The sequence below is a fragment of the Macrobrachium nipponense genome, chromosome 35 (genome assembly GCF_015104395.2).
Source record: "Macrobrachium nipponense isolate FS-2020 chromosome 35, ASM1510439v2, whole genome shotgun sequence".
Taxonomy (NCBI): Eukaryota; Metazoa; Arthropoda; class Malacostraca; order Decapoda; family Palaemonidae; genus Macrobrachium; species Macrobrachium nipponense.
The window spans coordinates 33234503-33245918 of NC_061096.1; the positions used below are offsets into that span (position 1 = coordinate 33234503).

Consider the following 11416-nt stretch of genomic DNA (forward strand, 5'->3'; position numbering starts at 1 on the left):
CAAATGGCACTGAGTGAAAGCCTTGGGGCTGTACTTCAAATGGCACTGAGTGAAGGCCTTGGGGCTGACAACTTTACCAAAGAACAGCCGAAAACTGGAAGGGTAACAACACCTTCCGGAGGCTTTCCCTCTAAGAGGAAAATATAACGCTTTATCTGCACACATGCTATGTGTCCGTGGGCATCATCGAATGTAATGCATATTAAAGTCATTAACAATTCGATTATCTCTTCTGCTTTAGGTACAAATGGTTCGAGGAACTGAATATAAAATGGTTCTGTGTTCCTGCTGTTTCCTCAATGATGCTGGACTGTGGAGGACTCCAGTTCTCAGCAGCGCCCTTCAACGGGTGGTACATGGCTTCAGAGATCGCCACACGGGACCTCTGCGATGTCCAGCGGTACAACTTACTGCCGGTAATAATGGCAACGTCCCAATTTTCTTATCATTTCTTTCCATAAGCTAAAATGGGTCGTATTGTAAATACAAGTATTTTGGGAATGGGAACAGTTTTGGCAGTGTCCCATTAGATTAATCTGTGATTCCAGTCAGCTTAGTGTTTTGTCTTAATGAACCCCTGTTGGTTGTCAGTTTTTAATCTAGGTCGCACTCGTTAAGACTGCTTTTATATCATGAGCTTTTCATTTTTAAATGATCGTCAAGAAATATGAGTTAGATCTTTAAAAGCTTCAGTCATCCATGTTCATTCTTTGTAAGCACAACGTTTGAAAGATCTTTAAAAGCTTCATTCATCCATGTTCATTCTTTGTAAGCACAAAGTTTGAAAGATCTTTAAAAGCTTCATTCATCCTTGTTCATTCTTTGTAAGCACAACATTTGAAAGATCTTTAAAAGGTTTATTCATCCGTGTGCGTTCTTTCTAAGCACATCATTTGAACCCAAGATTAAAAATTTTAAGTGCAATGATTGATAAATCGCAATGTTTTTAAGTTTCATCTTGGATGCATTTCCTTGTTGCACCTCTTCGATCCAAGTTACGTCCTTCTTAACCTTTTCTGTTGGAGGAACGAATGGTATTTTCTGCACGGACAAATTCGTACTTTCCGTCATGACAGCGATTAGAAAAGAAAACCTTTCATCCACAGATGTTTGGAGAGAAGCTCGGTCTCGACACAAAATCTCCAGCCAGCCTCTGGAAGGACAAGGCGACCCTGGAGATGAACATAGCTGTCTTGCACTCTTTTAAGGTAAGAAAAAAACGACGACGACTCTATACATGATTAATTAATTAAAGATAAAATGGTACACGGAAAATATCGGACACCTAATGAAATGAAATGCAGCGAATATTCCGTCACCGTTGGAGAAATCAGGTTACGCTGTTTTGCGTCACTTTTCACTCAAAATTGATGAGAACTTATAAAAGCCGCTTGAGTCCACTGATCTGGATTTCCCACACAGTAACACTTTAATACGATTTCCATTTGAAAATAATTATTTTCTGTCAATCAGACTATTAAATGAATCATTAGATATCTCTGACTAAAAAGGGAAATTATAAGACGCTTTCCAAACAATCAGGTGGTCGATGACAATGGAAGAAAAAAAATCATAGACAGTTAAATTGAAAAGAGTAAACCTCCCCTCTCTTGATCGGACCAAGACATCTTCAACACTGCTCGAGTCTGGTTTAGACGCTAGAAAAAGATGCGTAGTACACGTGTGAACGTATTTTATTTATTTTCGTATTTTTCTTGTGTGGTAAGACCAACTGAGACGACTCGTGATGCCAAAGCTTTGATACCTATTTCTCTTTTTTTTTAAATACCTAAAAATTATACCTTTTTAAAAGCCAAAACCGAAAAGAATAAATTTTTTCAGTTAAAAAGATTATAATTTTTTAATACTGAAAATGGACAACTTTTCCTTATTTTACCGAAAACAGACAATCGTTTTTAATAACGAAACAGGAAAAGATTTTTGCATAACATAATAAAGGATAACACTTCATTTTCGAAAAATGTTAATTTTATTAACAAAAAATGGCTAGCAATTTTTATTGCTGAAGAAGGATTTGTTCATGCTGAAAATAGGATCATTTTTCACATCGAAAAAGAATAACGTTTTTACTACCGAAAGAGGATAGATTGTTGTTAACGAAAAATTTTTAACTTTTTTTATTCACTAAAACAGAACGAGAAAAGAGGGGAGACAGAAAATCACTGGCGCTTAACCATGAAAAATGCCACAGAACCACCCAGTAAAGGATGGAAGGAAGCTTTTTTGAACAATAAAAACCGGGAGATATATATATATATATATATATTATATAATATATATATATATATATATATATATTGAGTAAATATATATATATATCATATATATATATATTATATATTATATATTATATATAAGATATATTATATATATATATATATATATATATATATATATATATATATATATATATACACACATATATATATATAGATATATATACGATATTATCTATATATAGATATATATATATAATATATATATATATAGATATTTAAAAATACATATATCTATATATATAAGAGTAATATATATAGTAGATATTATTATATATATAGATATATATATTAATAAAGCAGATTATATATATTATAATAGATATATAGAATTATATTATAAAATATAAGCTATATAGATATTATAGATAGAGGTTATATATAAAATATATATACATATATTATATATACTATATATATATATTATGGGGGTAGAGATATATAATATAGAGAATATATATATATATATATGATGATAGAGATACTATTCATAGTACGTCTAAGATGTGACAGATAATATAATAATATAAATATATATATAACATATATATATATATATATATAAATATATTATATATATATATATATATATATAATATATATTATTATATAGATATATGTGTATAGTATGTATATATGTGATACTATATTATAAAGATATATATTATATATATATCATATATATATAAATATATATAACAAGTACAAAGGGCAACAATCTGGGAAATAGCAGCAGGCCTCTCAGTTGGAGGATCACTCACCATTCTGTTTCAATTTCGTCAACAGGAGAAGGAGGTGACCATCGTCGACCACCACACGGCTGCGGAGACCTTCATGCAGTTCCACAGCAATGAATATCGGCAGAGGGGCGGCTGTCCATCCGACTGGGTGTGGATCGTGCCTCCTATTTCAGGCTCCCTGACGCCCGTGTTCCACCAGGAGATGACACTCTACTACCTGAAGCCCTCCTACGAATACCAGATTCCTGCATGGGTGGCCCTCCAACGCCAGAACAAGATGCTGAGTGGTGAGGACACCAAAACGGGAAACAGCCCCATCCAGAAATTCAGGAGAGCAGCTCTGTAAGTTACAGGTTATTTAACCTCAAATATCAGTCCTTATATATTTTTTTTTTCAGTTCATACAGCAATTCATTGGGGAAATTATTTATTTTATGCTCTCTCCCTTTCATCATTTAAAAACCACGGTGCACGTACAAAGTAATTGCCTTTTTGTGTCAGTGCCTTCATACCTTTTCAGTTTTTTGTTATTCTGCATATAAATTTTACCTCAAGGTTTTGCTCAGTCCCTCTTTACTAAACAAGGGCAAAGCATCAGAAACGTGCATCATGCTTACAGAGGGCAAGTTAAGATGGATAGAAAGATGTAAATGCTTACAAAGATTCTGTTTAGGAAGACAACAAATGTCTTATTTCCACCATCTTCAACAGATGTGTCTACTTTGCTACAACCCTCTATAGTGGTGCCCTAGCCAAGAGAATTCGCATAGCCATCATCTACGCCTCAGAAACAGGAAAAGCTCAAGGATATGCTAACAATCTTTATGAATCTTTCAGCCGGAGATTCAATCCTGAGGTGAGTTCCAGTAGGAGAGGAAATTAAATAATTTTGTGGATTATCATATAAATTGAATTTGTCATATTTTTATGAGGCCTTATACGTAGGTTTATGCATTCTAATCCGATAAGCATCACCAAGTAATTCTTATCCCTCATCAGGTCATCTGTATGGACGACTATGACATCAGCAGACTAAGCAGTGAAACCATGGTGGTCATGCTGGCTTCTACAACTGGTGTTGGAGAACCTCCTCAAAATGGAAAGGTCTGCTCAGTTCGTTGAGATTCCCCTGAATAATTTTTTTGTCTAGTAAACAGGAACATATGTACTTACCATCTAAAATAAGTGTTACTATTATCAATATTTCCTACTATTATTAATTAAAATGTTATTTTTATTTAGGTAGTTTTTATATTGTTATTTTAATGTAATCATCATTCTTATTATGGATGGTGTGAGCTTAACACAGGAATAAATGTTTTTATTTCATAAGGGAAATATACTGCGAGTTTAAAGATTAAGTAGGTTTGGGCTCCAAAGACAAGTAAAGAGAGAGAGAGAGAGAGAGAGAGAGAGAGAGAGAGAGAGAGAGAGAGAGAGAGAGAGAGAGAGAGAGAGAGAGAGAGAGAGAGAGAGAGAGAGAGACTTTTCATGTTCAGCCCCCCAAAAAAAGAATATTTAACTTGACAACATTAAGGATGATGATGATCTCCTGAGTGGATGCATTTTCACAAAGAAATACAATTTCATTGCCCTCTTTTGACAGGAATTCACAAGGAAACTCTACGAGCTGAGAGAACGGGGCAGCACCAGTGGATCACATGAGAATTTGTAAGTAATAGTTTTCACCAATTTGTGAAAAGTCCATAAACCTCTTAGGAGTAGGCAATTCAGTTTCTTTCCTCCCACTACCAGTTTCATTACTCACACTGCACTTTTGAGTAATGTTGGCACACTTACTGAAGTCATACATTAAGAAAAAGAAAGCTTATTAGTTACATAGCTACATTTATGCTCAACTCATTACTGTAGGTCAGGCATTGGAAAGAAAAACTTTTTGCATGAATTGGTTGAATTCATCGCTCACATATCAATTGTTATGAATTTTGGGTTACAAAATACTGTATTATTACAAGTGTTAATTGATGGCTTTTCATTTTTTTGCAGCGTGTCGTTTTGGGATGACTACAATGATATCAAAGTGTAAGTGAAAAGTCAGTTTTTTTTTATTTTGTTGTATTTTTCAAAATCTTTTTCAAATATGTTAAGACAAAGTAATGTTCAACTTCTTTGTTTTTTCACACGAGGTGTCACTCTCTGGGAGCTTCCTTAGAAAACTAATGGGGGTTCAACTATGATTCAGCAATTAAAGTATTGTAGTAAAGCAGTGAGGCCTCTTGAGGGAAAAAATCAATAGTATTAATAACCCCTGTTTCCACAGCAATGGCATAAGTGCAGAAGCAAAATCAGACAGTGGCATCTCAAGTGAGGAAAAGCTCCTCTCTAGAAAGAATAGAGGCTTCTTCTCTCGCCTTGTCAGGAAGATACGTCGAAGGAAAAGCCTTGATATCATGGATAGCCGCCAGGAAGGGTACGAATCCAGTTACTACCTGAGCACCACCAACCTCTACAAGAGCACCTATAGTTTGGCCAAAAGCACAAACAGCCTCTTCAGAAACCTCAATCAAGCTAGTGATGTCACGTGAGTGTTCTTTGTTGAGCAGAGTACTGTAGCTCCACGATGCCTCATCTTGCTTATTTCTAACCAAAGTGTTTCATAGATCTTGCCAAATTGTGTATGCCAAAGACCTTAATGTAATGGCCATTGGTTTAATAGAGGAAAAAATAACACTCATCTCATATACGTAGTTGAGGTACCCATATTGCACATGCAGTTAGCAGTATATAAAGTTATTCTTATTGAGCCCATTCTTATATAATACATTGCCAGGCATTAACCCACTAACTTTGTGGAACATTTCATTAAAACAGAAAAATTATATTCCCCAGTGGTGCCATTTACACTTGTCAATCTAAATTGAACCAATTCTCTCTCCTGTAACAGCTATGCTGTTTTTGCTCTTGGATCTACTAACTACAAGCACTTCTGTGCCTTCGGCAAATATGTTGACCACCTCATGTTCACTCTTGGAGGAGACAGGATCTTGGACTTGACATGTGGAAATGAAACTGAAAATCAGCAAGACACCTTCAATTCATGGGCTAACCGGCTTTTACAGGTAAACACCATTCAATTTTATTTTTATCTGTATCAGTTATCACAGAAACTCATCAAATGTCTTCATAAATATGTGTTGTTTTTTGTAATTAAAAATTCCCATCATCTGTTGTGGACATTTTGGATGCCCTGTACTATGCACTTTATTACTGTTTTGCTTCCATGCACTATTAAATTAATTTTATTTTGTACTTTTACAATGCCTTTGAAAACCAACAAAAATGAGAATCTGTTAATTATACTGTATATTGTTGAAATGTAACCCGTATTGTGAAGTATGACTGCTCACACCACTCACAGTCTTATAAATTTCTAATTATTGAATTTTTTTCAAGGCTGATTGCGCCTAAACCTTTGTTCTGAAAGATGGAACCATGAGAATGAGTGTAAAATGGTGCATGAGAGGAAGAAATGAGAAAAGAATAACTAACAAGTCATCTTTATTTCCAGGCTTGCTGTGACCGATTCCAGGTAGAGCACTGTGCCCATGAGGGCTACTTAGGAAGTCAGGTGTCCAGCAGCAAACACGTCAAGTTTGTTGAACGCAACAATCCAGTCAAATTAACTAATGGTAAGCAAATGTTTGTCCAAAACCTGATGATCATGGTAGTGAATAATGGACACAAACAGTAATTTTAACAATAATAAGCAAATAAATTTTACTGTAGGTAACAGGTAATACTGTAGATAGTAATGGCATGGTAGCATGCTTAGATATTGCTGTTCAAGATACTTTTACACATATTAGAAAAATATACTAGTTCTGTCAATTTCAGAGAACTATATATCCTGCCTTGCAGGTTTTGACATAAATTATACATTTTATCATTTTGGACAGAAGTCCAGGTAATCACTCAAACATTTCACACAAAATTTATGAGCTTCCCAAAACATTTTGCAGTTGAAATGCATAAATTCACACATAAAATCCAAACACTTGCAGCTATAAGACTATTGTTAGCTTCTTGGGATTCATTGTGACCCTGATACTTAACTAATTGCCACGATCATCCATCCCCTCCTCTCTCCTTGGAAAATTTAAGGAAAAATCTGGATATGAATAATGGAATTCTTTTTTTCTTATATATTTCAGGCTTTTCAGGACTACATAAGAAGAAGGTTGAGTCATGTATTGTGACGGGAAGTCAGCCTTTGTTTCAAGATGGACACAAGTGAGTAGCTTTTTAACATTTGCAAATGATTAGAATGATTTTATCCCTCTTTCAATTAGAAACCCTATATCCTTGATACATACATACATACATATATATATATACATAATATATATATATATATATATATATATATATATATATATATATATATATATATATATATATAAGTCATATCACATTTTAACCGTGATTTCCAGTTAACTACCACTTCATATCGAGCTACAATGTCCTTTAATATCTAATTCGCTCTACCTCGGAATTAATATATTTTCATATATGCTTAACCGAAGGGGAATTTTTTCTCGATAATAGATTTACCTGTACTTGGGCGCGAACGCAGGTACATTATAAATCCAGGACCGTCAGTGGAAGCGGTACCACCCAACCGCGAGAGGCTTAAAGGTATATGTCGTCTCTCACCTCAAATACTTTCTCGCGCTGAAGTATTCGTTGGTTTGGAGACAACATCAACCCGCCTCGACTCCGGTAGTTAAGTAGCGCTTTTGACAACACGTAGCATTTTACATAAGTCATATCCCTTCGGTTAAGCATATATGAAAATATATTAATTCCGAGGTAGAGCGAATTAGATATTAAAGGACATTGTAGCTCGATATATGTATATATATATATATATTAAAACACACACACACACACAGTGGACCCCCATATTTGTGGGGGAGTCAGGTACCACAGCCACCTGTGGATACCAAAAATCTGCAATATATTGGAACCTGTCTAAAAACACTTATGACTGTGTACATATTTTAATGGCTGGAAGACCAAAAAGGCCTTTTTTGTGTTACTTTTGCAACTAAAGACATTTTTTATGAAAAAAAATTTACTCAAAAAGTAACATGAAAAAATGTGGCACCGAAAAATCCACGAATAACTGAATCTGCAGTTGTTAAACTGCAAATAAGCAGGGTCCACTGAATATATATATTAAATATATACATATAGCATGTACATAGTATATATGTAATCTTATAACCTTGCCATTTTAGCAAGAGCTGATTCAGCCATTGTGCAATCTTTCCATAACAACTAAAAGTTTCTCTTTGTATTGCAGGTGGTATCACAAACTGACAGTTGACACAGGGAACAATCCTTCATTGCAATATGAGGTAGGAGATAACATTGGCATCTTTCCCTCAAACAATTCATCCTTGGTTCATGGTATTCTGGAGAAGCTTAACAACTGCAAGGATCCTGATATGAATGTGGAAATTTTCATACGCAAACAAGAAGGTAAACCTTAATAACTTTTAGTTATATATACAACCTTCTACACTCTCTCTTTAGGTCCTATTACCACACCTCTACCTCTGTCCTGTTGCATGGTGTAGTTTCAAGTTAAGATAATGATCTACACTCTTTAGGTTGTACTACCACACCTGTCATGTTGGTGTAGTTTCATTATGCATATCATGTGCCAAATCCAATTTCAACAAAAATACTTGTTTCTATTCAACTTTTACAACTCAAACTAGATTTGATGAAAGCGAAGAAGACTAATTCTGTGGTAGTAGCACAGACTGAAGTTGAAGACAATGGTGATGGCGTTTGTCTATTAGCTGATGTCAAAAAGAGTTTATTGGTGATATTAGCTGCTGTGCTCCTATCTCTATTTAAAAATGCTGTGCCATTACGGCACACATGTTTTGGTGTAATTTGCAAAATGTTGTCGATGAGACAATTATTACTGTGTAGAGCAACGACATAAACCGCACTAGTACTCCACTTTCTTCCCAATACCAGTGCTGGTGTTGGTATTATCTGCAGTTTCTTGTTGTTTAATAAGTCCCGCAATACTAAAAGAGGCTCCTTACACCTGTGGCATACTTTGGATGTGTTCCATTCATCCACACTTGTAAAATTTTCAGAATATACTTTTTCCTTGATCAATTTACCAATTTCAGAACTAGGGCTAGCGTAATGTTCTCTTTTACATGTGATGGCACAGGTTGAAAGCAATTGCAACGTCACTCTCCAACACCGGGGTAGAAGCAAGGTGTAGGCTTGGATGATTCTGGGGTTTGCATGATAAGCCAAGATCTAGAACATATATCAAAATACTCAAAGCACAACAATACGAAAGGAAAACACGCCTGGAGGAAGTGTAGTTAGAACAGCTAGTAAACATTCAGGCAGAGAAAGGTGACAGTTTGTTGGCTCTGGAAGCAGGGCTATAAGGCAAGTCATTACATGACTCAATGAAAGGTGGTGGTGAGGGTACCCATTGCCCCTCCCACATTAGTTCAACTACCAAAAAACCTTGTTGTATAATAGCCTGCTCCAGCTTGCACTGAAGTTAGTTCCTATGTAAAGACCGATGGTTAGTATAGCAACAACTAGGGGTTTACTAGTTACAATTTTGCCATATGTATTAGCTATGGAGCTGAGGGGAATTGTCTTACCTTGTAAGTTGTACTTTGATGAAGAGCTCTTAAAAAATTTAGGTTAAAATTTCATATTGTGTATTGGTAACTTATACCTATAAAATAATACCACGTTACCTAGGGGTCTTTACTGTTTACAATTTTGCCATACGTATTAGCTATAGAGGAGGGCGGTACTGTCTTACTTCATAAGTCATAATTTGATGAAAAGCTCTTTTAAAAAAGGTTACAATTTATAAACTGAGGCTATAAGACCATTGCCTCCTTTTCTTTGTTTTTGAAATTTTATATATACGTTACACATTAAAATTGATGGCAATCACTACGATATGTGCACTGTTCATTGCATTTATGGTAAATTGCTCCCTTGAGCAAAACTCTATGCGACTGCATATAATACTCACTAAAATGTTCACTTTTAAATAGAAATTTTGAATGAAAAGTCACTGATCATAATGACAGTCAGTACAAGTTGCCTCTATAATAGCCAGCCATACACAAGACTTACATTGATCTAAAAATTCAAATGAAAGCTCAATAGACCTAATGACATGTAGATACATAATGCAGTATAATTGGCTAAAAAAAGTCTATCCTGTCATTGGAAATCATTTAAATTCATTGGGGGAATTCAATAGACTGGGAGAGTTCAAATAACGCTCCTGGAAATTGCATTTATTGAATATGTTAAATGCCTGGGTGGAACTTCTGCCACACAATCTGCAATGAATGCATACAAATGCACGAACAGGAGCGAGTTTAGACAGGGGTAAGATGAAGCTGACACATAAGAGTTTTCTCCTTCCCCCCAGGAGACTCATGGTTACCTCATCCGAACCTACCTGTGTCCAGCATCCGAATTCTTTTGAAGAGATATCTGGACATTACAACACCTCCATCCCAAGAGTTATTGAAGTTGATGGCTTCAGGGGCAACCAACAACAAGCAACGCTCTCGGTTAAACCTTTTAGCCACGGTATGTTGACAGATTTACCCAACAGTTCCTTTTATGCATAGTACAGGCAGTCCCAGGGTTACAACGGGGGTTCCGTTCTTGAGACTCGTTGTAAGCCAAAAATCGTCGTAAGCCGAAACATCATCAAAAATCCTAAGAAAACCTTACTTTTAATGCTTCGGGTGCATTGAAAACTATGTAAACTGCATTCTTATTGCATTTTTCATCAAAAAACCTTCAAATATTGATTATTTTGCATTTTTGGTGTCATATTTCATCTGCCAGATCAGCGTTGTAACCCTTGAACATGCGCCGTAACCCTGGAAATAATTTCTGATGAATATAATTTAAAAGCGCCTTAACCCGGAACATCGTAAGCCGAACCCGTCGTAACCCGGGGACTGCCTATAGAGTACATACTACTGGGAACATGGAAGGCTGGCAGCTGACAAAACATTAAGTCATTACTCTCAAATGCTTTTCAACTAATAGAAGCATATGTAAAAGTACTACAGAAATTAACATCACCAATTTATCTGTTCAGGACATTGATGAATATCGTACCTGGAGGAAAGAGAATTATCCTAACCTGCTGGAGGTTCTGAATGAGTTCCCTGGCGTGAAGATAGACATTGAACTACTGCTGTGCCGCCTTCCTCTCTTGCAGCCACGTCTCTACTCTATAAGTTCCTCACCAGATTTAGAAGAGGGAGAATTGACTCTTACAGTAGCCAGCTTCAACTACAGAACCCGAGGTGAGACAAGTTT

The 11416-nt window shown here is 35.6% G+C and overlaps 1 protein-coding gene across 1 annotated transcript in view; it reads left to right on the forward strand.

The window, feature by feature from the left end:
- LOC135208564 (nitric oxide synthase, salivary gland-like) overlaps positions 1-11416 on the forward strand; it is a 33461-nt gene that overhangs the window by 18202 nt on the left and 3843 nt on the right. Inside the window, exons 8-21 of the mRNA XM_064240887.1 lie at positions 242-416; positions 1107-1208; positions 3084-3379; positions 3749-3893; positions 4037-4141; positions 4644-4708; positions 5045-5080; positions 5319-5579; positions 5943-6117; positions 6567-6687; positions 7210-7288; positions 8364-8542; positions 10506-10669; positions 11193-11403. Of these exons, the coding sequence (XP_064096957.1) occupies positions 242-416; positions 1107-1208; positions 3084-3379; positions 3749-3893; positions 4037-4141; positions 4644-4708; positions 5045-5080; positions 5319-5579; positions 5943-6117; positions 6567-6687; positions 7210-7288; positions 8364-8542; positions 10506-10669; positions 11193-11403 (2114 nt within the window). The remainder of the gene's footprint in view (positions 1-241; positions 417-1106; positions 1209-3083; positions 3380-3748; positions 3894-4036; positions 4142-4643; positions 4709-5044; positions 5081-5318; positions 5580-5942; positions 6118-6566; positions 6688-7209; positions 7289-8363; positions 8543-10505; positions 10670-11192; positions 11404-11416) is intronic.